Source organism: Abramis brama (assembly GCF_963993115.1).
Source record: "Abramis brama genome assembly, chromosome: 24".
Taxonomy (NCBI): Eukaryota; Metazoa; Chordata; class Actinopteri; order Cypriniformes; family Leuciscidae; genus Abramis; species Abramis brama.
The window spans coordinates 26729501-26756121 of NC_139986.1; the positions used below are offsets into that span (position 1 = coordinate 26729501).

The window sequence follows — 26621 nt, forward strand, 5'->3', positions numbered from 1 at the left end:
AGCAGAAGATAATAGAATAGAGCAAAACAGAATATATTAAAATAGGGTGGTATATAACAGAATAGAGCAGAATTCAGGAGAGCAGAACAGAGCAAAATAAAATAGAATAGAGCAGAACAGAATCAATTTTAATAGAGAAGAATATAATAGAGCATGTTAGAATAGAATAGACTGATATGTCACCTTCTTTCCTGCATGTGTGAGCGCTAGGGCGAGTTCAGTAGTGATGGTGCTTTTCCCCACTCCACCTTTACCTGACAGAACCAGAACCACGTGCTTCACCTCAGACAGATTCCCTTTCTCTGAAAGATGTGATCAAACATTACGTTTTAAAGTCGATTCAAACATTCTGTTCTCTTTAAAGTTTATTGGGACCACTTTACAGTACTGTGTGATGCTGTAATATGGCATTTATTCATGTACCATGGTGCTCCAAAGTATATCATCATGTTAAATGTGCAACAAACCCATTGTAGTTTCAATCTAGTTGTCAAAAAACATGGCATTGTTGTGGTTCATAAACAAAACATAGTTTTACTATGCAACATGGTCTTATGTTACTTTATTATATTTGTTTCAAAATGCCTGTATTATTGCGTTTATATTTTGTTTTATTCTGTTGCATTTTATGACACCGTAAATTGACAGTTGTGAAGTGATTCAGTTGTTTTAAAGTAGTACTGGTCAATGTGATCGCATCATCGCACTTACCGCTGCGGTCCATGTTGGTTTATTTTTATTTCCGCATTGTCACACGTCATAATGACGTTCTGCGTTTTTGATCCCGCCTAATAGGACAAGCTCGTCCAATCAGATACTAGAGTGCAAAGCACCTCAACGTTACTATTGGTCATTTAGCCAACGTAGTCACGCCCTTGTTTTAAGTCCTTCAAAACTGTAGTACTTTCAGCCAGGTTGAAATATTCACACATAATTATTATTAATTAATAGTAATTATTTGAATTATTATTGTTTTCAAATACAACAAAATACATGTTTATACTATGATACCAGCCTGTTGATTAATGTATATGTTATACTATGATACCAGCCTGCTTATTAATACGTTTGATGCAGCCTTTTGAGTTCACCACATCATTGATGTTTACATGTTGATCTGTAGGTCACATAATTTGTCGTTTAAGGTAAAGTTGACGGAAAGCCAGCGCTCGCTGATCCTTAAAGCGGCCTTTAATGAGGATGATAGACAGAACGACCCGTTCCGTCTGTCAAATCACGAGACCTACTATGGCGAACGCTTTGTACAATGAATATTAACTACGTAAAATGACGTTTACCCATTATGACTAACTGATTGGCTGAAAAGGAGACGACGTAAGTGCGCGCCCTGCTCGTTCTATGAATATTAATTAGAACGTTACTAAGCAACGATTACATTACCTATTTGATATTCATGAACTGCGCCTTTTCTATAGTATGATTCATGAGTGGCGGTGTTATGCTGTGTGTTTGCTGTGTGTATATGTAGGTCAATCACACTGACACGAACCTGCTATATCATTTACACCAGCTCCGGATGGAAACCAGTGTTTAAAGCAGGGGAAATAAACTCTACGAAACATTAACAAGGTATGTGAGTTTATATGTCAATTATGTCGTAACTTTAGTATAAAGAAAAAGTTGTGTTTTCAGAGTAACGTTAGTGATTTCTAAAAGTTCATTTTTGTGTGACTCTTGGTGTTTACACAAGTCTAAAATGTTGTCAAGGATGTAAAGACGTTTTCTTGTGCGTAATAGTAATAATAATGTATTATAATAACTATATACTCTTATATATAATAATTTATATAATATTATAATCATATATGATAGTTACTGGTTTGGAGTATTGATATTATGATAATATTAGGCTATGTATACTTCGTATTGTTATATTTAGTAGAATTACTATTTTTAGTATTTTTATACAAATCAGAAGTTTATGGAATTTGTTTTCAGTGTTTTTTTAAATGTTCATATTTAAATTAGTGTGCTGTTTTATGTCATATAAAATTGTTGATTTAATAATAGCAAAACAATTTGGCAAAGTTGATGTCAAGCCATGTGACATGTTGTATTTAAACAAATGAATGCATTTTTTCTATTTTTTTTCTAATTAAGTTAAAAAAGTCACAATGCAGGAATATGTAAGTGGAAAAAAATTGAAAATATGTATTTTCTTTTATATATTCACATAAATGATAACCTAAAATCTTGATGTTGTGTTATCAACATCCTCTCACATTGCTTCTTACACAATCTTGTTTTTTATGAATATGCAGATTGAATGAGAAATGTGCTTATGCCAGTGTAATGCAGACTTATGGCACCATTGCATTTCCCAGAAGCACACTAGTAAAGATGGGCCAGTTGGTGGAGGTATCCAGGGCAGGATTCTCGTTTTGGATACACATTATCCATCAATTAGTGAACACCTGGCTGTGCCGCGTGCACATTAGGACACAAATAATAAGTCTTTCAATCCATTTATACATTGATACCTGATGTGTAGAAGGATTTGAAATGCTTTAATAACCTATAATCATTAAGCAATCAGATTTAAGTGAAAAAACACGAGGACTTTGATAAAGAGAGTTTTCTGCTGTGCCAGCCTGGTCTGGTGATGCTTTTAAAAGTTTCTTCACTCTCACGGGCTGTTTTGAAATATCTTAGAGTGTAAACATCAGATCACATGAAGCATGTTAGACCAGAGTCTCAGATTGCCAGCCGTGGCATATGGAGCAATCAGAAGTAGGCTACAGTGTCATCCGAGTCAGTCTGTCAGTGCAAAACAAGTTCATGACAAGCCTGACATCTGTGAGTCAGCGGCTACAGGAACTGATGCGGAGCTCGGAGAAAATTACTGATCGGACATATCACTTACAAATGATAGATGGATAGATAAATGGATGGATAGATGGATAGATAGACAGACTGATAGATAGATAGATAGATAGATAGATAGATAGATAGATAGATAGATAGATTGATAGATTGATAGACAGACAGATACAGTAGATAGATAGAATGACAGACAGACAGACAGACAGACAGATAGATAGATAGATAGATAGATAGATAGATAGATAGATAGATAGATAGATAGATAGATAGATAGATAGATAGATAGATAGATAGATAGATAGATTGATAGATTGATTGGTTGATAGATAGATAGATTGATAGATTGATTGGTTGATAGACAGACAGATACAGTAGATAGATAGAATGATAGATAGACAGACAGACAGACAGATAGATAGATAGATAGATAGATAGATAGATAGATAGATAGATAGATAGATAGATAGATAGATAGATAGATAGATAGATAGATAGATGGATGGATGGATAGAAATAACAGCCTCATTCTGTTCTTGTGTTCCAGGAATGTCTTGGAATAAGTATGTTGTCAGTGAAAATGTCCCGGAGCCTGAAGCCACGGCCGTCTCAGCGACCCTCGGCCCAGAAGACAAGCAGGTGAACAGGAGCGTGTCACTCACATGCTGAGGTTATTCTGAGATATCTAGGACCAGCTTTACTTACCTGGGCATCCGGCCAATCAGAGTCTCAAATGCACGCTTTACAATGACACAGCATGTGCTTCACTGCTGTAAATGTGCTTCTTAGTGAAGAAGATAATGAAATAATCTTAATAGGCATAAAAAGGCTGGATATTTCTGAGAGATCCCTGACTGGTTTTGTTTGCGTGTGCAGTCGGAGGCTGACTCTACAGGGTACGAGGCCGTGACGGTGTGTGTGCCAGCCGAGATGCCACCGGTGGTGCCCGTGACGGGCGAGTCGTTCTGCCAGTGTCCGGCTCAGACGGAAGTCAGCTCGGACACCCAGATCAGCCCGTACACACTCAGCTGCACCTGTGGAGAGGAAGAGCAGGGTGAGGGTCAGCTCACACCAAACACAACAGCAGAATGAGCCGACTTAAAGGGATACTTCACTGATTAGCATTAAGCTTTGTATCTGTAGAAACCCGGTAGTATTTTCGGATGACCGTGCTTCCCTCCCTCATGTCCCCCTGAGACGAGAGATTTCTGGATTGTGTGTCTGGAAAAAAACCTCCGATGACGCAAAAATCATCATTTATCGTCATCAGAGGCTTTTCTGTCCAGAGGCGAGAGACTCCAGCCAGTAGGAGGAGCTCGTCCCGCATGTCTTCAACCCGCCCATAGGGGGATCTCACGATAAAATGCCGTCTTTTCAGTTTCGAGTCGACTAGTCGCCTAGCTGTGTCATTTCTCCTGATACTGCCCTCTGTAACCAGTAGGCGTGGCTTGGGAGTGGCCTCGTAGGGCAGCGAAGCAAGTGCATTCTGGGAGTTGTTGTCTTTCATCCACATGAGCCAAAAATACATTTTCTGGCTTTTCTCAGTCTAGAAGGAACCAACTTGTAAAATAATTTCACATTTATAATACATAAATGACCCAATTTAAATGCACATTCATCTTTCCAGTGGTGAAATATCCCTTTAAGAAAATAGGATTTGCACTTTGTCATACATGACCCTTAAAAGTTTGAGGTCGGTAAGAAATTAATATTTTTATTCGGCAAGGATGCTTTAAATTGATCGAAAGTGACAGTGAATACATTTATAATGTTACAAAAGATTTTCTTTTGAACTTTCTATTTATCAAAAAAATCCTGAAAACAAAAATATATTATGGTTTCAAAAAATATGATAATAATGCACTGATAATAATAATAAGAAATGTTTCTTGATCATCAAATCATCATATTAGAATGATTTCTGAAGGATCATGTGACACTGAAGACTGGAGTAATGATGCTGAAAATTCAGCTTTGATCACAGGAATAAATTACATTTTACAATATTGAAAACAGTTATTTTAAATTGCAATAATATTTCACAATATTACTGTTTTTACCTTATTTTTGATCAAATAAATGGAGCACTGACCGTTAACAGGCTATGGTTTGAGATCTTGTTTCTGATTGTGTGAAGGATGTGATTGGGTTTGGGACGAGGAGGGCAGATCTCCCTCCGTGTCTCTGAGCGGCTGTAACCGGACGGTGAGCTTCCACTCGGAGTACAGCTGTGGAACCGCCGGCATCAGGGGCGCAAAGGCTCTCGCTGACGGGCAACACTTCTGGGAAATCAAGATGACATCACCGGTCTACGGCACAGATATGGTGAGATCTGGTTTCAGCGGTCAGAGGTTAGTTAGTTAGTTAGTTAGTTAGTTAGTTTCAGTTTATTGTCCCCTAAGGGAAACTTGTCTTACAGCGAGGTAAACATACAGGTAACACAACAGGTAAACACCACATACACATACGAATAAACAACACAAACTACTAATTAAAAACTGTTACTCTACTACTCATCTAGGTCAAAGAATTGTGCAAATTTAGCAACCGAATTGCACTAGGTATAAAAGAGTTCTTTGTCCTATTGGACTTAAAACAAGGGATTCTGAATCTCCGGCCTGAGGGGAGGACCTCAAAAGAACAATGAAGGGGGTGATTTACACAGTCCAATATGGCATCTGCTTTCCTCATAACCTGCCTCTCATAAATATTTGTCAAGGAAACCTGTGGACAGCCTATTAACTTACCAGCCACCTTCACAATGTGGCTGAGGTTATTTTTCTCCCTCAGGCTAATGCCCCCATACCAGGCAATAAAAGCAAAAGTAAGGACAGATTCAATAAAAGATTTATAAAATAAAGACAGAATAACCGTATCAACATTAAAAGAGTTAAGCTTCCTTAGAAAGTACAATCGTTGTTGTCCCTTTTTGCAGATCATCTCTGTGTTTATGTCAAATTTGAGTTTACTGTCTATCACAGTACCCAGATATTTATACTGCTCTACCACCTCTATGCTGATTCATTTTATATAGGTGGGTGGAGGAGAACCAGGTTGTTTTCTTCTAAAATCTATGAGCATATCCTTAGTTTTAGAGGTGTTAAGCTGAAGAAAAGACCTGTCGCACCAACTGACAAACTCGTCGACCACCGGCCCATGCTGGGATTCATGTTTCTGCAGTAAACTGACAATAACTGTATCATCAGCATATTTCAGGATGTGTCTATTACTATACTGGCTCCTACAATCGTTAGTGTAGAGGATGTATAGTAGAGGTGAAAGTACACAACCCTGCGGGGAGCCAGTGGAAGAGACACGCCTTTCAGAGAGACAACCATTCACCTTAACTCGCTGTGTTCTGTTAGTTAAAAAATCCATAATCCAGCTCACAAGATTATTCTCAATATTAAATTCTGATAATAATTTACTAACTAAAACATGTGGCTGGATAGTATTAAAAGCAGAAGAAAAATCCAAAAACAAGAGCCTGGCGTGTGCACCAGGACCCTCAAAATGTCTATAAAGGAGATCTAAAAGTGTAATCTGGGCATCCTCTACCCCCCTGCTAGTCCTGTATGCAAATTGCCTGGGGTCCAGGGCCCCACCCACCCTGGACAGCAGAAGCCGCTTTACAATCCTTTCAAATGACTTCATGACCAGTGAGGTCAATGCCACTGGTCTGAAGTCATTTAATGTGTTTGCAGAGTTGCCCTTTGCCACTGGAACTATGATAGACTCCTTCCAAGCCATTGGGACCCTTCCCTGTTCCCAGGACATCTCAAAAATGTCAGCAAACACCCCACAGAGCTGCTCTGAACAGCACTTCAGCAATCTCCCAGTAATTCCATCTGGCCCTGGACTCTTATTTACCTTAGTTCTCTTAAATACAGACCTAACCTCCTCCTTTGTAATTGAGAAAGGTATGGATTCTACCTGAGCCTGTTCCTCAGTTAATTTCTTTAGTTTGTCTGAAAAGTCATGAATATCTTTTCATGACTTTTGAGGTGGACAAAGTACACAACTTGAGTGAAAGTACAGAGACTACTGGTCAAATATTACTCCGTTACAAGTAAAAGTTGTAAAGACCGATTTTTACTTCAGTAAAAGTGCAGACGTACTCGTTTTTAAAAGCACTTAAGTATCAGAAGTAAAAAGTAAATGTCAATGCATTGTTTTATTATTGTTGCATTGTTGTGTGTAATACTTACAGTATCGTATGCCTCTGAATCTATGCCTGCCCTCATATCAATATCAAATCATTAACACAGTTCCAGTGGGATTGAATGTGAGACTGAATAAGTCACTCAATAACGTCCACAATGGTTTCCGACACCCAAACTGCTGTTCCCTCAATTAGTGCCCTATTTAAAGTTTTTTGGCTTTTAGTATGAATATGTTAGCCTTACTGTTATCTATAAGCTAGTGTGCTCCAAAACAATGACAAAATTCACATTAAGAAGACCAAACCCAACACTGAAAATGAAAATCAGATTGATGTCAGAATCCAACGCCAGATTGACGTTAATCGCCAACGTTGGACAGACGCTGTATTGTGGTTGAAAATGAAAATCGTGTTGACGTCAGAAACCAACATCAGTCGTGTTCTGACGTCAATCAGACGTCGAGTTCTTTTGACGTCAACCTGTCTTTCATTTCCGACCAAAATGCAACCCCTAAAACCAAAATCCTCCCCTGACTGACATTACAACTTTCTACTCAAGGACTTTGACAGAAATGTAGTGGAGTAAAAAGTATGATATTTGTCTTTCAAATGTTGTGAAGTTAAAGTAAAACGTTTTCCAGAAAAAATAATACTCAAGTAAAGTACAGATACTCAAAAAGTGCACTTAACTCAAGTAAATGTACTTTGTTACTGTCAGTTGCAAAAAACGCTTAGTTAATCACCGAATCTTTTTCTTTAAGACTGTTCATAACTTTTTAAAGTCAGTTACATAAAAACGTACATTGGCCTAATTTAATACTGAAAAGTAAGACTAACCATGCCTTGACTGCTAGTGGGTCATACTAGATCTTAAGACACTGTCTTAACATAACATCTAAGTTTATGCAACTGGCCCATGGAGACTGGATGTACAAAGATACTAAATTACAATACTGATTATCTAAGCAAACACCTTTACATGCCTATATTATTATGAAGACATTCTTGATAATAATGTCATTAGTAAAAATGTTTTTGAAAGTCTTAGTAAGAGTGGTGAAAATATATTTTAAATATGCATCTTGTGTTTTCATGAGCCAGATGGTTGGTATCGGGACATCAGAAGTGAACCTGGATCAGTTCAAACATAGTTTCTGCAGTCTGTTGGGCTCTGATGAGGACAGCTGGGGTCTGTCCTACACAGGTGAGGTCAGAGGTCACGTGTTAATTCAACATTATTCATTTAAATACATAAAACCTGGACATATTTGTGCATAAAAAAATACATAAGTAAAAAAAAAAACATTTATCATTGTACCTATTACTATCTGATATAACCCTTAATAATGACTAAATGGACTAAAAAATAATATTTTGACTTCAATAATTCTCATTTGATCCCTTTTCAATATTGATTATAATCATAAATGTTTCTTGAGCAGCAAATCATCATATTAGAATGATTTCTGAAGGATTTTTTTAACTCTGTATTTGAATATACATTTATCTTGGTATAGGTCACCTCCATCATAAGGGGTCAAAGGTGAACTTTTCTTCACGGTTCGGTCAAGGATCCATCATCGGGGTTCATCTGGACAGCTGGCACGGCACCCTGAGCTTCTACAAGAACCGTCGCTGCATCGGTACGACAGACATGCACTCTTTTCTTTCCTTTATGAATGTATTTCTTACTCAAACAGCTGTTGCAACTACAATCTTTCTTTTTCATCTATCTATCTATCTATCTATCTATCTATCTATCTATCTATCTATCTGTGTGTCTATCTATCTATCTCTGTCTGTCTGTCTGTCTATCATCTATCTGTGTGTCTATCTATCTCTGTTGTTCTATCCGTTTGTCTGTCTATCTATCTCTGTCATTCTATCTATCTATCTATCTATCTATCTATCTATCTATCTATCTATCTATCTATCTATCTATCTATCTATCTATCTATCTATCTATCTATCTATCTATCTATCTATCTATCTATCTATCTATCTATCTATCCCCTTTGGTTCTGTCAGGCATAGCAGCTACTCACTTGCAAAATAAGCGCCTGTATCCGATGGTGTGCTCGACTGCAGCCAAGAGCAGCATGAAACTGATCCGTTCACATTCTGCTGCCACCACATTACAGTACCTGTGCTGTACACAGCTGCGCAAAATACTGCCGAACTGCGCAGACGCCCTGCGTGTGCTTCCACTCCCGCCGGGTCTGCATCTGCTGCTGTCTAACCAGCTGGGCTGGGTGCTGACCCTCGGATCCGCAGACGCCTGCGCAGACAACAGCGAGGACAAAGCCACACAAACAGAGGACGGCAGCTTTGACAAACACACAAGCCCCTTTCCTTCCCACAATCCCTCTGACACTGAACTTGTCATTATTTCTAGTTCCTTCCCTGATAACCCTGGTTCTTACTGCAGTAAAGATGACCCTCTTGATTCCGCCTCCTGCCTTGAAGCTTCTATATATCCTGATTCTGCTTCATGTCCAGATGATGCACATTATCAGAACTCAGTCTCTATAATGGATGTCACCTGTTACCTCGACCCCTCCTCACTTTCTGACCTCTACTGTGGCTCCGCCCCCACATCCGACCACAACTCCCTTCCTAACCCTATAAATCCACATATTTCTGCTTCCTGTGCTTGTTGTGACCCGCCACTGTCTGTTTCCAGTGAGGGCCGTAAGGTAAATGACCTCAGTTCTGTGTATAAACCGGAACAGACCGGTTCCTGCGTCCTCGGCCCCTCCTACACTCCAACAGGCCACACCTCCCTTTGGCCTGACTCCGCCTCTGAGAGCGACTCGGACGACTTCTCCTCAGATCTCGAGACATACAAGAGGAAACGCTGCCGCTGGACATGAGACACTGACATTTTACATGTAAATATAGGGAGAGTTCATCGTTTACTCACCTTCATGTTATTCCAAACTCATATGATTTATGAGTATGAGCATGAGCATGATTAGTTGAAATAAAACCCAGTTCACAATATTAGGTTTAATAGGCTTAGTGCAATTATTACATAATATATGCGCTGCGTGTTTCGGAGAGTGAAGCGTGGCACTGTGTTCATTTACACGAGTTCAGCTCAGGATCAGATTATGTGTCTCATCCATGAATGTGCTGCATATATGCATATCTATGTTTGGATCGCTTATAAAGTGCATTTATAAACGCCACATGTGCAACCATCTTCCCAAAATTGTAAAGAGAAGTGCTTATAAACCATCAAAAGAGAAGCTTTAAGGTCTCCGCTAAAATCTTGATGATTTAACGTTTGAAAATGAAGAAATTAAGACGACCATAAGTATTAGTATTGTGATTTTACAGTTGCACTGTAAAATAAAACTATTCCTATTAAATTATTTTTTCTAATACTTTATTTTACAGTGAAATATTATATAATTTTCTTATTTTGTTTATAATCATGCAGCCCTCATGCAAGTATGAGATCTTCTTGAAGAACATTTAACATCTCATTTTGTGTCCTACAGAAGAAAAGAAAAACATGGGTTTTCGGAACAACATGAGGATGAGTAAATGACATAATTGTCATTGCTATATGAACTATTCCTTAAATACACACATCACACACTGTTCAACTCAAAACCTCATCCTGCGTCGCCTCCCTTGCCAAACTATCAAAATTATAACCGTCATGAAATCTAGTGAATCAAACTCACCCTCCTTTTTCTTAGTAAGTTTCTTTTTCCAATTATTTACAGGGTTCAGGATGGGGTTGAAGGTTTACATTTCTTACTTGCTCATTTCCAGTGCCAATGCTGCTAGTCATGTGACCCGTTTTTTAGAAGTTTCTCCTATATATTAACATAGATCAAGACATGCCAAACATCTTATTTTACCTTACTTTTAGTTGAAATCTGAAGCTATGACCTGGCTCTGATTGGTCATCAGCTATTTGAAACCTCAAAGGCAGCAGATTAGTTCAATGACACTGTAAATATATTCTCAATATAGGCGCTGTACTGTATCTCCAGCATTTGTGTTTATTCATTCAGACTCAGAGAGATGGGCTCAGAACATCATAAACCTCATGAAAAACTTCCTGGCATCTATAAATCCAGCACAGGCTGACTGAACTGCTGTAGATCAATATCTGAGCCTGTCAACTGGTCTGTTAAATAAAGCATTACAATATTTTATCGTAATTCAATACCAGAGAGCTACAGCTCTACTATGACAACTAAATGCATATCTGTAGACTGTGTATTTTCAGATATGACTGTGTTTTCTTCCTTCTGTATTTATTCACTTAACTTTTATTTATTAGTTTAACCTCCCCTCTCGTATTATTAATATCTGATTATGATTTGTCATTTGATGAGAGAATGATTTTGTACTCTTTTGCATGTTTTCTTACTGATTACATTGTTTTGCAGTAAAAAAACAACAATAAAAAAGCTCATTTCATTATTGCACGTGTTTTATGAAGAATCTGATTTACTCCTTTTGATTTTTATGTTTCACATGTATTAAACTCCTGATCATAACATATCCTGAACCGTGTTTGTGCTGCCTACATGAATGCATCTGCATGTACACAGTCATGTGACTGATGCTTTTATCCAAGCAATTTACAGTGCAATCAGGGTTGCATTGAATGCATTTAATCTATATAACAATCAAACCCATATTAGATAGTGGTGCTAGGCAGATATATGGTGCTTTGCTCACAAGCCAAGGCGGAGTTATTTTAGTATCGTTGAAACGTTTAATGTGAAATTTTTTAAGTATTATTGATTGCAAAGCAATGAATATGTTCATTTTGAAGGATGAATGTATTCATTTGAGGCACAAACTTTTAGAAGAAGTTTAATCCTCTATAGTCTGCTGGTAATAAAGTGCACAGTTAGTTTTTTCATTCCACAATTGGACCACACTGGTCCTAATCCAGCAGTAGATGAGGATTCTGGGAAGTGAGGAGGCGATGTACACGGCCAGCGAGCTCAGGACCAACACGCCTCTCTTTGGCTCCGCCTACTACAGTGAGATCAGCCAATAGTCTGCGCCGCTCCTCCTCAGACGGCAGCTCCTCATAGGCCTGTTGGAGCAGGAGAGGATGAGAATGAGGGCCAATGAAGAATGATGTTCAGTGTGAGTCTGAACCATAGACTAAAAAAATATGGACGTAGCGTCCATGACGTCACCCTTAGGTTTCTGAAGAGCATTTTTGAAGCCCAAAGTGGGCGGAGCCGGCCGTCGCCATCTTGGCAGCATATCACCGAGTGTCACTCCCGGATAAACGGCAATGGGCAAAGAGGCGGGATTAGCTGACGTGACGTGACGGTGACGCTAACAGACAGCAGACAAACGGCTAGTAGTGACATCAGTGACAATCCACTTGTCACTCAAATGGCCATGCCCTTAATTATGCAGAACTTTAAGGCTTAATATAATTTAAAAATAAATTTATAAAGAAATTCACCCCCCTCACAGTTATCATGAAGGGCAAAACTAGCTATATAGACCAAAATCACTTTTTGAACCAGGCTGTAAACATTTTTCTGCTGTAAAGTTGGGCATTTTAACATGAGATTGACTCTCTTTTGCAGCCTCTAGCGGTCAGTCGATGAATTGCAGTTTAAGTCACTTCTGTGTTGGTTTAAGAGAGAGACGGGAAGGTTGCCGCTTGGTCTGAACACACATTACCTTCAGCAGGAGGGAAGGGGAAGGGTAGGCGCTCGTCACGGCTTTGGCCATGGCTGGACTGACGCGGTTCAGCTGCTGTATCTGACGTGTCCACACCTGAACGAGACCGTGGCCGTCTCTGTCCACTCGCACACCCGCTGACCACGAGCCGTCCATGCAGAAGCCCAGATCAGGGTCGCCACACAACGCCCTGACAACAAAAACACACGACAGCTATTGTTGACGATAGATTGATAGATAGATTGTTTTATTTAATGCCATGTCAGCATCTAAGGATATTTTCATGGCGAAAATGTAATTACAAAAATACAAATATCATATAAATACAATAAAACCAAGCAAACAAACACAACAAGTCATATTATACAAAATTAATTAATTAATTAACTGATAAAAAATCTTAAAAATCTCCAAAACCTTTTCAGGCATAATCTTACTAAATAAGTCATTAAGTGAACTTCATAAAAGAGCATTCTACTAGTATTAAACCCAGGACAGTCCAATAAAATATGTTTAACAGAGAGGGGAATCTTACAAAACATGCATAGATGGAGTCCAAAAAAAGCATGAGTCAAACTTGTATGAGCTATACGGCATCTGGTGAATAACACTTGATCAGATCTAGCTTTAAGAGTGATTAAAAGTCTGTGTGAAATTGTGTCTTCTGCATAATGACACACTAAAAGCAATTCATAATTAATATTATACAGCAGTTAGTTCCCCTAATTTGATTTGGAAAAGTTCCCTAATTTGATTCTTATTAATAACAGTTAATAAGAAGCATGAATAATTGCTAAAGATAAAATGCAAAAACACTAAAACAGAAAAAGTAAACCCAGGGCTTTTGAATGATTTATTTTGTGTGATTTCTGTGTAAAACTCACTTGTAAGGTCTCTTAGATAAAGCCTTGGTAAGTGCAACCACATGATCGGTCACTTCCTGCCAGCCAAACAGGAAGTGAACTGCCACATTCCAGTAGAGCTGGAGGTGAACCAACAGCTGCCCATCACAGGAACAAGGCATGGTTACTGGAAGGTTACATTACTGAAAAATGACAAGGGCGATGACGGGTTTATCTGACCTCTTCTGTGTCCAGATGATGCTGATTGAGGTGAAGGTCCCAATCATCTTCACCCAAAGATCCTGATCTGTACACACACACGTCCATTCATATTATGAGATTTAACATTAAATATAAGCTGATTTGAGAGATGTGTGTTTACCGTTGCTGATGACTGATCATCACTAGAATTGTGACAACTTTCCCTGCAGTTCTGGTCAAGTACTTATATAGATGATCCAGCAGAGACTCCGCCCCCTCATACATATCACCAATTAGAGCCTAGAATGATGGAGATTATTATATCATATGGGTTATATATATATATAACCCCAAACTATAAACTATATAACTATATATATATAAAGTTTGGGGTCAGTAAGATTTTTTAATGTTTTTAAAAGAAGTCTCTTCTGCTCACCAAGGCTGCATTTATTTGATAAAAAACAATAAAAAAAACAGTAATATTGTGAAATATTATGACAATTTAAAATAACTGTTTTCTATTTTAATATATTTTAAACTGTAATTTATTCCTGTGATCAAAGCTGAATTTTCAGCATCATTACTCCAGTCTTCAGTGTCACATGATCCTTCAGAAATCATTCTAATATGATGATTTGATGCTCAAGAAACATTAATTATTGTTGAAAACAGTTGTGTAAATTTTTTTTTCAAAATTCTTTGATGAATAGAAAGTTCAAAAGAACAGCATTTATTTAAAATAGAACACTTTCTAACATTATAAATGTCTTTACTGTAACTTTTGATCAGTTTAACTCATCCTTGATGAATAAAAGTACTGATTTATTTTATTTCTTTCCCCCCAAAATAAAATTAAAATTCTTACTGACCCCAAACTTTTGAACAATAGTGTTTAATGTTACAAAAGCTTTAGATTTCAGATAAATGCTGTTCTTTTGAACGTTCTATTCATCATAGCATCATGAAATAAAAATGTAAAAAACTGTTTTCAACACTGATAATAATCATAAATGTTTCTTGAGCATCAAATCTTCATATTAGAATGATTTCTGAAGGATCATGTGACACTGAAGACTGGAGTAATGATGCTGAAAATTCAGCTTTGATCACAGGAATAAATTACAGTTTAAAATATATTAAAATAGAAAACATATTTATTTTAAATTGTCATAATATTTCACAATATTACTGTTTTTTTTAATTGTTTTTTTATCAAATAAATGCAGCCTTGGTGAGCAGAAGAGACTTCTTTTAAAAACATTAAAAAATCTTACTGACCCCAAACTTTTGAACGGTAGTGTATATATTATAATGATATAATAATAATATAATAATGACTGACCGACTGATTGGTCACTGTTTTATGTGACATCACCATGTCCTCTAACTCATTATGGGAGATCACCATCAGGACCTGATCTTCTTCAGTAACTCCATTTTTATCCTCATCCTCAGTCTGCTGTGTACAACACACACACATAGAGAACAAACACTTGCTGGGACATTAAAGAGCCCTCGCCACAGTAATAATGCAACCTGACACCTCTTCTATACCTCTAATGGACAGACTAAGAAAGAAGCAACAGTCTGAGTTACTAGTGACCTGAAGGGCTTGTTGTGTCCAGCGGATGCTGTTAGGAAGACCTTGACTCTCTATCCGGTTCCTCCACTGCAACCCATCAAGATTCCTGAGCAACACATCACAGCCTGCATCCCGCAGCAGCACTACAGACAGAGTAAACTCAACTGTGAAACACAATAACCGTATATAATCAAGCTTCACTGCATCTCCACTTTTCTATGTAAAGCGGCTCACGCTGAAAATAACAGCAACATTTTGTCACATTTAGCTTCAAACAATGTTTAAAAAACTGGTATGAATTTTTGACGGTCACTTTTTAGCACATTTACAACAATATTTGTCAACTTAGAGATATTTTAAATAATTAAATCTAAAGATTAAATGTTACACCTAAATGTTAAATCTAAATGTTAAATCTAAATCTAAATGCTGAATCTAAATTTTTTGGGTGAAACTAAATATTTAACTAATATGCAAATTCAAAATGCCGGTAACCGGATTTAGATTCAACATTTAGATTTAGATTTAACATTTAGATTTAACATTTAACATTTAGATTTAACATTTAGATTTAGATTTAACATTTAGATTTAACATTTAGATTTAGATTTAACATTTAGATTTAACATTTAACATTTAGATTTAGATTTAACATTTAGATTTAACATTTAGATTTAACATTTGGATTTAGATTAAACATTTAGATTTAACATTTAGATTTAAATTTAGATTTAACATATAGATTTAACATTTAGATTTAGATTAAACATTTAGATTTAACATTTAGATTTAGATTAAACATTTAGATTTAACATTTAGATTTAGATTTAACATATAGATTTAACATATAAATTTAGATTTAACATTTAGATTTAGATTAAACATTTAGATTTAACATTTAGATTTAAATTTAGATTTAATATTTAGATTTAACATTTAGATTTAACATTTAGATTTAACATTTAGATTTAGATTTAACATTTAGGTGTAACATTTCATATTTAGATTTAACTATTTAAAATATCTCTAAGTTGACAAATATTGTTGTAAATGTGCTAAAAAGTGACCGTCAAAAATTCATACCCGTTTTTTAAACATTGTTTGAAGTTAAATGTGACAAAATGTTGCTGTTATTTTCAGCGTGAGCCTCTTTACACTTTTGAAGATGCTCGACAGGGATGAAGTTGTTTCTCACCTGCATGAATGTGAGCTGTCAGACTCTTAATGAAGTTTTCAGGTTTTAACAGGTTCAGTCTCTCCGCTGCCTCTTTTCTTCTCAGTTGCTCTTGTAGTTTCTTCTCTTTGAGTTTGTCCTTCTCCTCTCTCCGTCTCTCTTTGGCAGCTGCTCTCGTCTCCAGCTCCTCCAGCACCTCCTCTCTCCTCCTCCTCCTCCTGCCGGAGATCTTCACTCCATCCGCGCTGATGCTGCCGTCGTCCGCCCGGGCGGAGGGTGAAGAAGTGTTTGATTCATTTATAGACGTGTTCTGATCGAGTATTACACATGATGATGATGATGATGATGATGCTTTAATGTCATCACTCTCATTCTCCGAATCTGAAATTTCCCACGTATTTGCTCTATGTACGGCTGACATCCCTTTAAATCAGCTAACTTACCGGTCATTTATTATATACGTTACTACATAAACTATAATATACTTAAATATACAGTGTTATATGATAATCGGGTCATTATGTGTAAATTAAGCCTGACTAGTCATTAATGTGTGTTAGTGTTCCCTCCGCTGTCAGTTTTCAGGCTGCGAATGTAAACAAATACGGGGCTGTGAGAGGGACAATATTATTACGGATTGCGTTTCGAAAATGAATCAAAGTTTTGGGGGAAATCGGGGGAAATGCAGTAAAGTCAGTTGTTTGTTTAATTTGAATAATTTCGATTAGATTTTATTATATTATGTTATTATATAATATAATTTTTTTTATTTACATTTTATAGCGGGATATTATAAGTTTAAATGTTTACATTGAATTTTTCTTACATAGTTATTTTGATTTCAGTATATGTCCTATATATAATTGATATCCATTTGGTCTTTTTAAGACTGTTTAAAGCGCTTTAAATTACCACATATTATGAAATGTCCTATAGAAATACATTTTATTTCCGTAAACATGTTATAAGAATGGGCATTGTTTTGTTTAAAGCGTGATTAAACATACATGATTCATCTATTATCAACCCAATCATCACTAAGTGCTGTGTCAGCGCTGAGAAAAAAAACCGTCATCTGCTCAGTCACATGACGCCCAGGCTATGACGTAACGCTAAATGAGGAAAACAGTCAGTTAGAAACCCTGGATCGACTGTTCCTGAAGTTTGGAGCTTTCACTATTTTTTTATGATTTATAGATCAGCAAATAGCGACTGCTCCCGGACAAGCTGCACATTTTAAAGATCGCCTCCTGACTGGGCCACATAAACAAAAAGAAATCACACTAGATTGTCGTTATATGGGAAGACTGCGGAGATTTATCTGGGGTCGAGATGGCCAAACCAGCAGAACAAGGTAAATTAATCATTTCACTGATGTTTCAGAATGTTTATGAGTTTAGAGCCATTTAAATGAGCTCTCAGTTTGTAAACAAAGACAGATGTGATTGATTTAATGTTAAACCTAGTTTCATGCACATTAAATATCATAATTCATAAGAGATTAATAGCTCACAAGTGTTGTTTTCTGTGTTAGCTTAGATGTAACCTGACACATGATGACTAACTCATCTCTTTCTCTCTCTCTGTGTGAATTTATGTGTCTCTTGGTGTGTTTATGTGTGTATTTACAGCCTACTACCGGTTCTTGGTCCTGTTTTTTAACTGTTTGCTGACTTTCGGCTCTTATTTCTGCTTTGACATTCCCAGTGTCCTGCAGGAGCAGTTTCAGGGGGTGAGGAGCAACTTACTGACCTCTGACCTCACTTTCACATCGCTTAATCCTAGTTTAGGCAGTTTTAGAGGGGTCATATTATGAGGAATCAAATTTGCCCTGATATTTTGAGATATGTGTGACAGCATTCACATATACTACAGAGCATTTGTTGAAAATGAGCTGTATAGACTTCTGCGACTTTGCAGTGGCTGACAGATTAATACTATTGATCTATTGAGAGACCAGAAACTTGGCCCGTCCAGTAGTGAGGTAATGAGGAGAGAGCAGGATCAATAAAATTGTTCCAAACCACAGAAGAACTAACGATTTAAAATAACATCATGAATCATAAATAGCCAAATAATCATGAAAAACTAAATTATGACAGTTTTACGGGTAAAAGTCTTTACTAACATAATAAAATAATGGATGATATGACCCCTTTAACATCACGAGAGTAACAAATATTACATGTAAACCTCTCTAGTTTAGGCTCTAGGTCAGAAAAGTAAGGCCCTGAATGCACAGACTGTGTTGTCTCCTACAGAATTTGACATGTTCAAATGGGACAGTGAGTAACAGCACTGGTAATGGCACAGGAACGTGTGTGGAAGGTTTGGGAATGACACCACAGGAGTATAACTTGCTCTACGCCATCTACGCCTGGACGTAAGACTCACACCACTGTTATTTTAGGATCATTGACATACTATCATATTTCAGTTCATGTTTATCAATTTTTTTTTAAATGGTTTTATTTTTATTTTTCATTCTCTATAATATCCCTGACTCGCACACTCTCACCCAACCAGATAATTACTGTCTGTCACCCTCTAAAGCTTCACTCTGTTTATCACCTGTAAAAGGACTCTTATTTTGTTTTCCCAGGAATGCTGTGGTGGTCATCATGGCGGGATTCCTCATTGATAAATTGGGAAACCGCTGTAAGTTGGAATGGATTTTCTTTTTCTTTAACAAGCTTAGTTTTGAAATCTGTCTGATTTTGTCAATATTCAGTGTTCTATCTTGAATACGTGTGTGTGTGTGTGTGTGTGTGTAAAGTTTGACATAAGTGTTTGGGTTTTCTCTCCTGTAGTTGGCGTTTTTCTCTTCTCCTTCCTGACTGTGTTGGGCTCAGCGATCTTTGCATTGGGGTCTCATTTTAAGGGCACGACGTACCTGTTGCCCCTCATGTTGACTGGACGACTTCTGTTTGGATCTGGAAACGGATCCCTGACCAGTATGATATCAGATATTCACCCATAACACCACTGACATTGTGCAGGTTTAACTCTAGAAACACCATATCTTTAGTTCTGAATTCAGATTCAGATCAGCTTAATTCTCCAAGTGTATATATAGAAAAGAAAGGATCAAGGGTAAAAGGATTAAGAATAAAAAATTATAAAATTGAAAACAAAGTAAAATTAACTCTAAATGAAGTAAATTATTGTAAAGGAAATTAACTCTACATAAAGGAAATGATTGTCAAGTAAATCAACTCCAAAGTAATTTCTGCACCAGAAGTGGCACCAAAATTAATTGCAAAAATTACAAAATGACTGATTTTATTTTCATATTCTAATCAAGATGTTCATCTGCCTGTTTTTTTTCACCCGTTTTACCTACTAATGGGGGTTTCTGCACGTTACGTTTAATGTGAGTCTAAAGTGACCATATTTAATTTCATACTTCATAATTTAATTTTCTTATTGTGCATGATTCATATGTGCTTTCTGTTCCAAAGAAAAACATTATTTTTGCAATCTTTACTGAGAATGAAAAAAACGTTCTTTCCTTTTCCACTGATGACCGTGAGGTTATTAAATTGGTTAATGATTTAGTATATTGGTTATTTAGTCAATTTTTTTTAACAAAATCTCCATTCAGAAATGTCACAAAATGTAAAACATTTTTAAAATTCATTTCTGCTGGCTATTGATCTGCATTATGATGCACTTTCTCTGATTCTTCACTCGCTCAGTAAACAAGGGCTGTCATTGCCAAAGACTTTACAAACACACCCATGAAAAAAGCACCAGTGAGAAAGCTACACTGAATCTCATGTGTCTCTCTTGCTTTCTCAGTTGTCCAGAACCGTATCACGGCGTTCTGGTTCCGCGGGAAGGAGCTGGCTCTGGCGTTTGGACTGACCCTGGCCTTCTCTCGGTTGGGCTCGGTTCTGAACTTCTTCCTCACGCAGAGGTTTGAGTCTCAGTACGGTATCCAGTGGACGCTGTGGGGAGGTAAGAAACACAACATGCAACAGCTAAACCTTGGATTTGGCATCCTGGGAATATTGGAAACACACATGCGTCTGTTTTGTGTGTACAGGCACGCTCCTGTGTGTTCTCGGGTTCCTGTCGGCTGTAACGGTCAGTGTTCTGGATAGGATGGGCATGAAGCAGCTGGGGTTGGATGGAGTGATTCAGGAGGAGTCACGCAAAGTGGTGAGACACAGATATAGATGGCAACGGTCATGTTTAGAATGGCATACTACAACAGTACACTAGTTTTACTATTGCTGGAGTGTAATATAATAATGATATATATATATATATATACAGTAGTCAACATTTGAAATGGATCAAAACCTTTCATCGAAGTTCTTGTTGTAGGACAACTTTGAACTTTTTTTTATCCACTTCTAATGTTGACTACTATATATTAGGGGTGTAACAATACCCTAATTTCACGATTCGATACATATCACCATACTGAACTCACGATACGATATTATTGCGATACTCCAAGACATATAATAAAAGGTTAAGAAAAAATGTACTGTTGATTAAATGCTAAATTTGATATAACATTGTGGGTGTAAATGAATAGGCTTGGACAATGGTGACACCAGAATAAATATATTCATGATTCTGAACCTGAACATACAGAATTATTTTAGATGAATATGCTTGCACTCTGTCACTGGCTAGATATATTTAAAATAATGTAGGCCACTTTTACATAAGCATTATCAGGACCCACTAATATTCCCCCATTATTATACATTATATTCAACATAATATATTGTAGTTTAATGTAGTACTGACTCTGAAAACTTCAATTTTTTCTCACAGGGTAATTTTTATTTTGGGTGAACTATCCACGAAACATGTGACCCTGGACCACAAAACCAGTCACATGGGTCAATTTTTTAAAATTGAGATTTATATATCACCTGAAAGCTGAATAAATAAGCTTTCCATTGATGTATGTTTGTTAGGATAGGACAATATTTGGCTGAGATACAACTATTGATAATCTGGAATCTGAGGGAGAAAAAAAATCTAAACATTGAGAAAATCTCCTTTAAAGTTGTCCATTTATGTTCATGATTGTGCTGCATTCACTCACAAAAATAAATGTTTTATATATTTACGGTAGGAAATTTACAAAATATCTTCTTGGAACATGATCTTCACTTAATATCCTAATGATTTTTGGCATAAAAGAAAAATCTATAATTTTGACCCATACAATGTATTGTTGGCTATTGCCACAAATATACCCGTGCGACATGTTTTGTGATCCAGGGTCACATATAGTATTTTCACGTTGATGATAATTTGTTGTAGTGATACAGCTGGTTTATATTGTGTGTTTTTGTATGTAGAGAGTTCAGGATGTGAAGAGTCTGTCTCTCAGATACTGGCTGCTGGTTCTTACCATCATGTTCTTTTATAATGGCATCTTCCCCTTCATCGCTGATGCCAGGTACAGTCATGAAGCACATAAATGTTTCTAGATTAAACTGTGTTTGTGCACGTTGTTCATGTGTTGCTGTATGTGTGTTTTCAGTAAGTTTATCCAGGATAAATACAGCGGGTACAGTCAGACGGAGGCGGCGTACATCGCGGGCGCTGTGTATGACAGTTCACTGGTGCTGTCGGCTGCTGTCGGCATCCTCATCGTACGGCTAACTCACACTCACTATTACACAGACATACACTCCACAGATGTCTCATGTACATGCTGACACACACAGGCATGCTGTACTGTTCAAATTTTTTGATACTTTTATTCAGCAAGGATGCATTAAATTGATCAAAAGTGACAGTAAAGACATTTATAATGTTACAAAAGATTTCTTTTTCAAATAAATGCTGTTCTTTTGAAATTTAGCGAAGAACTGTTTCCACAAAAACAGCACAACTGTTTAATGTAATAATCAGAAATGTTTCTTGAGCAGCAAATCATCATATTAGAATGATTTCTGAAGGATCATGTGACTCTGAAGACTCTGAATTCAGCTTTGCATCACAGGAATAAATTACATTTTAAAATATATTACAATAGAAAACAGTTCATTTGAATTGTAATAATATTTCACAATATTAATGATTTTACTGTATTTTTGATCAAAACAATGCAGCCTTGGTGAGTAGACAAATCTTCTTTTGAAAACATGAACACATGCTTTCTGTGTGTGTGGTAGGACTATGTGGGTCTGCGCGGTGTGTTTGCAGGACTCTGTGCCGTGTTGACACTGCCTGTGTTTGGTCTGCTGGCCTTCACGTTCGTCCCTCCTCTCGTATCAACCATCTGGCTCGGCATCACTTACTCATTTGCTGCTGTGAGTATATAACATGAACACACACACACACACAGAGCAGACACTATGGATTGACGCCAACTATACAATGTTATTGGAGTATGCTCAAGTGTGTGGTCAGCAAACACTGTAAGAGAGCTTGTGATTGGTGGACGTATTCAGCAATGCTGACATTTTGAAATATTTTAGATATTTTAGCTCAATAAGGCAGAGTGGGGTAAGCTGTGCCACTTTTTGTATAGGTTTTCCTCTAGGTAACTAGAAAAGAAAAATACACCAAATTATATTTCAGGGTTAGAGTTTTTCCATCTTTTTTCTCTTGTGTTTTTGTGTTGTTGCAATTTACTTTGAAAATATTGTGCCAATATTCTGAATTCAGTTGTTTTGCAGATAAAGTGGAACAAACAAAAAAACATAGTATATGTACTACAGGTTAATGTTTGATTCTTGCTGTTGGACTGGCAGGTTTTTCACGTGTTTTCTATTGCGTTTATGTGCTATAGGCGAGCATGTGGCCTTCTATCCCACTGGTGGTGCCTCAAGCCACACTGGGCACTGCGATGGGATTGGCCACATCCATACAGATGATTGGCATCGGCATTTCCAATCTGGTGGTGGGACAGATACTGGGCACCAAGTCCAGGTGACATTCATGTTCATTGCATTATACTAACAAAAAATATGACCATGTATTTCTGACAAGGCACCGTGACAGTATTATGATGATATTCTGCACAAAAGCCCACACACAATGTCCTTCAAGATAGAACAATCTTCAGAAGTCTTCATTCAGAAGCAGTAAACATAAAAAAAGTGAAAAAATACAAAAAAAGATAAACGTTTTCGATATCACATCATTATCGGTGTCTAAGTATAGATTACACACCTGCTCATTTGTAGATCTTTTACCGCACTACTTCTAAAGGTCTAAAATACCATATATATTATTCTAAAATATGTATATTGAAGTCAATTTAAAAATAAACAAATTTTATATATATATATATATATATATATATATATAAAAAACACAGATACACAACTTGTTTTTCTAATGTTTTTATACAACTTGTGTTTAGCTATCTATCTATCTATCTATACACACACACACACACACACACACACAGTATATTTAATGTACCGTGTCTACTCTATACCATAATATATGTGTTTTGTGTGTCAGTGATGTTAAGATCCCGCTGTGGAGATGGCAATATATGATGATCTTCATGTTGGCCAATACCATCAGTTGCATAATCACCTCTGCAATACTCAACATCGTTGACTACAGACAGGTAACACACACACACACACACACACCCGCCCACTATCGCCACATCTCTTTGAATCACCATAGATCCCATCATGATGGGTAACCTCAGGTAACCATAGCAACAGTATGAACAGACGAGAACTGTGAAGAGTTTGTAGAACACGGAGCGAGGACGAGCAGGACGAGTCGAGTGACACTTCACACCGTATGATGTTCAAGGACGCATGATTTCACGCAACCTTGACCGGCAGAATTATAAGGTTTTCTCAGAGCCTGAAAAGCTTGATTTGCCTCTTATTGTCTCCATCAATAGTTAAGTCCGACAAGAGGAGAAGCTTGCACTCATAATCATAGAAGATTTACCACAAAACAAGTTCTCAATTTTTAGGTTTTTATAGTAGTTTTGTGCCACCAAGGGACTAAGAATATTGTTCCTTTTTGAAATTTCATCGCACAATTACTGTATACACATACAGTAAGTCAAGTCAAGTCAAGTTTATTTATATAGCGCTTTTCACAATACAGATTGTATCAAAGCAGCTTCACAGTATTAAATTAAAATAATACATCAATGTTTGTTTCTAGTGGAAAACGTCCACGTTTGGTAATGCTGATCAATAGTATTGTTGATTGATTAATTAAATTAAATATCCCCAAATATCCCCAACTGAGCAAGCCAAAGGCAACAGTGGCAAGGAACCGAAAAACTCCATCAGGTGACCTAATGGAGAAAAAAAACCTTGACAAGCAAAAAATGAAAAGTTTATTTTAATATAATATAATGAAATTATAAAAAATTTTTTTTTAAATATTTAAACATTAAGATATACAATGATATAATGAAATAATTATTTTAATATATAAAAGTATTTGCAGTAATACACACAGTATATAATATTAAAATTAGTATTTTTTTTAAATAAATGCTACAAATGCTTACAAAACCATTCTAATTTTAAGAAATTGTACGATTATATTTGTGAGCTTCTTCTCTTTTCTGACTTAATGATATACATTTTTCAGCTTACCCACCTAAGCGTTTTCCATATACAAACTTCATTGGCACGGACATTTTACAGCTTTTTTTATATCTGTCTTTTACTACATTTGTTATAAATGAGTAACACTGATAGAGAAACTGATATCGGTGTCTTATAGTCCGATCGCGCCGCCTGACTCATGAACTGAGTTTTGAGTCAACAGTACTTTGGAATAGCAGAGGTTATTTTTGGCTTTGAAAGCGTATCGGTGTATTTTAATAGAGGTGGATTGGATTGTTCTGCTGTGACAGTGTTGTTCATGATCTAATGCTGTGAAAATGAACTGAAAATGAACCCTATTTACTTGTGTTACGTACATTTCTGATCTTATTGTGCATCATTTATCAGTGCATTTTATACCAAAGGAAAAAAAATCATAATTTTAATTTGAATATGAACAGTTTTATGTTCAGTACAGCTATTACTTAAATGCAATGACACACGTGTGTGTTTACAGGGAAGCACTCTCAATAAGACCACTAAGAGATCCGCGGCTCCGAGTCCCGCTCAGACAGACAGAGAACCGCTGATGAATGAAGAGGACACCGAGGAGATCAGCAACGCTCCCTCCATCAACAGGACCTAGAAGACCTTCTGTCTCTCTTCTCCCTTATTCTGGGACACTGGACGTTATTAAAGGGAAACACATGTGCTCTCCCAAGTGTGTCATATAAAGTTCAGTATTAACTCTAACATAAGTTTAGGCCATTCCTAGACTAGTGTTGACTGTCAGAAATGAGAAATGAATAATCATTCTTTTTATTGAGGAAGCTTGTATGATATCTGTTTTATAATATCAAAGAAACAAACATCTGCTTTGTCACGTATGAACAATGTTATTGTCTGTCTGACTAATTTGAGGAAATCAGAGGGTTTCATCTGTAAAAAATGTCATTTTTAAAACGTGGTGAAATTGATGAGATTCAATTGTTAATACTGCCTGTGAACTTGTATTAATGCCTGATGACATACCAAATAATACGCATTTTGCTAATATTTAGGCTTTTCAATTTTTTTTTTTTTTTACAAAAACAAAAATAAAGTTTTGTGCCACCAAGAGATTACAAATATTACTTTTTGAAATTTCATTGCATAATTACTATATATACGCTTAAAAACTGAAAAAATGTTTTTTTTTAAATATAATACAATTATAAATGTATATTTTGTTACGTTTTTTACTTAAGAATAGATATACTAAGTTTTAGGGTTTTAAGTTAAGATATACTAATATAATATAATAAAAATCATTATTTAAAAAAATATATAATTAGCATTATTTTATTATACAATGAAATGGCATTTAAAATATTTTAATTAATAAAATATTTTTTTAATCCAGGCTCTCATTCCACATTTAAGCCAAACGGGGGCACTGGAGAGCCTCTCAGGTAGGATTGGTCACTATCTGAGGGCGTTACATGGATAGTTATCAAATATCTTAACGCATGCATTATTTAGTGTCGTCATTTTTCACTTTATAACCAGACGAAATCACTAAATCACAGTTTAAATGCATATAAGATCCTGCTTGTAAGTTTAAATAACTTCA

At 36.5% G+C, this 26621-nt stretch overlaps 4 protein-coding genes across 5 annotated transcripts in view; 2 read left to right on the forward strand and 2 right to left on the reverse strand.

Annotated features, from left to right (window-relative positions):
- Positions 1 to 1245, reverse strand: part of nubp2 (nucleotide binding protein 2 (MinD homolog, E. coli)) — a 6193-nt gene extending 4948 nt beyond the window's left edge. Inside the window, exons 1-2 of the mRNA XM_084102720.1 lie at positions 712 to 1245; positions 184 to 302 (exon numbers count right to left, since the gene is read on the reverse strand). Coding sequence (XP_083958846.1) covers positions 184 to 302; positions 712 to 724 — 132 coding nt within the window. The 5' untranslated portion in view covers positions 725 to 1245. The remainder of the gene's footprint in view (positions 1 to 183; positions 303 to 711) is intronic.
- A 207-nt stretch (positions 1246 to 1452) lies between these two features.
- On the forward strand, positions 1453 to 11446 carry spsb3b (splA/ryanodine receptor domain and SOCS box containing 3b). The gene is made up of 7 exons (XM_084102872.1): positions 1453 to 1590; positions 3389 to 3480; positions 3718 to 3895; positions 4979 to 5166; positions 8105 to 8207; positions 8521 to 8646; positions 9032 to 11446. Exons 2-7 carry the CDS (start codon positions 3391 to 3393, stop codon positions 9874 to 9876), a joined length of 1530 nt encoding a protein of 509 aa, XP_083958998.1. The 5' UTR covers positions 1453 to 1590; positions 3389 to 3390; the 3' UTR covers positions 9877 to 11446.
- On the reverse strand, positions 11445 to 17106 carry eme2 (essential meiotic structure-specific endonuclease subunit 2). 2 transcript variants are annotated; one of them, XM_084102874.1, is made up of 8 exons: positions 16509 to 17106; positions 15335 to 15456; positions 15074 to 15187; positions 13910 to 14028; positions 13768 to 13834; positions 13570 to 13685; positions 12686 to 12875; positions 11445 to 12077 (listed from the first exon to the last, which is right to left on the reverse strand). In XM_084102874.1, exons 1-8 carry the CDS (start codon positions 16906 to 16908, stop codon positions 11922 to 11924), a joined length of 1284 nt encoding a protein of 427 aa, XP_083959000.1. In that variant the 5' UTR covers positions 16909 to 17106; the 3' UTR covers positions 11445 to 11921. The 2 variants fall into 2 exon arrangements, with proteins under 2 accessions (XP_083959000.1, XP_083958999.1); XM_084102873.1 differs by having other exon boundaries at positions 11452 to 12077; positions 15074 to 15190; positions 16509 to 17099.
- Positions 17107 to 17459: 353 nt separating this feature from the next.
- mfsd1l (major facilitator superfamily domain containing 1-like) lies at positions 17460 to 26130 on the forward strand. The gene is made up of 13 exons (XM_084102875.1): positions 17460 to 17841; positions 18119 to 18219; positions 18749 to 18870; positions 19090 to 19145; positions 19298 to 19441; positions 20289 to 20447; positions 20536 to 20651; positions 21818 to 21918; positions 22003 to 22114; positions 22640 to 22777; positions 23260 to 23399; positions 23940 to 24051; positions 25527 to 26130. Exons 1-13 carry the CDS (start codon positions 17820 to 17822, stop codon positions 25653 to 25655), a joined length of 1452 nt encoding a protein of 483 aa, XP_083959001.1. The 5' UTR covers positions 17460 to 17819; the 3' UTR covers positions 25656 to 26130.
- Positions 26131 to 26621: the final 491 nt, after the last annotated feature.

Bases quoted from the DNA above. Each gene is read 5' to 3' on its own strand.
- eme2 (XM_084102873.1), bottom strand. From the start codon at position 16,908: ATGTCAGCCGTACATAGAGCAAATACGTGGGAAATTTCAGATTCGGAG. The intron at 12,876-13,569 runs GTGAGTTTTACA...TTTTGTTGTCAG, and splicing joins TTATCTAAGAGACCTTACAA to GGCGTTGTGTGGCGACCCTG. The intron at 12,078-12,685 runs GTAATGTGTGTT...CTGCTCCAACAG, and splicing joins CCCCTTCCCTCCTGCTGAAG to GCCTATGAGGAGCTGCCGTC.
- spsb3b (XM_084102872.1), top strand. From the start codon at position 3,391: ATGTCTTGGAATAAGTATGTTGTCAGTGAAAATGTCCCGGAGCCTGAA. The intron at 5,167-8,104 runs GTGAGATCTGGT...TTCATGAGCCAG, and splicing joins CGGTCTACGGCACAGATATG to ATGGTTGGTATCGGGACATC. The intron at 8,208-8,520 runs GTGAGGTCAGAG...ATCTTGGTATAG, and splicing joins CTGGGGTCTGTCCTACACAG to GTCACCTCCATCATAAGGGG.
- mfsd1l (XM_084102875.1), top strand. From the start codon at position 17,820: ATGGCCAAACCAGCAGAACAAG. The intron at 21,919-22,002 runs GTACAGTCATGA...GTGTGTTTTCAG, and splicing joins CCCTTCATCGCTGATGCCAG to TAAGTTTATCCAGGATAAAT. The intron at 22,778-23,259 runs GTGAGTATATAA...TATGTGCTATAG, and splicing joins TCACTTACTCATTTGCTGCT to GCGAGCATGTGGCCTTCTAT.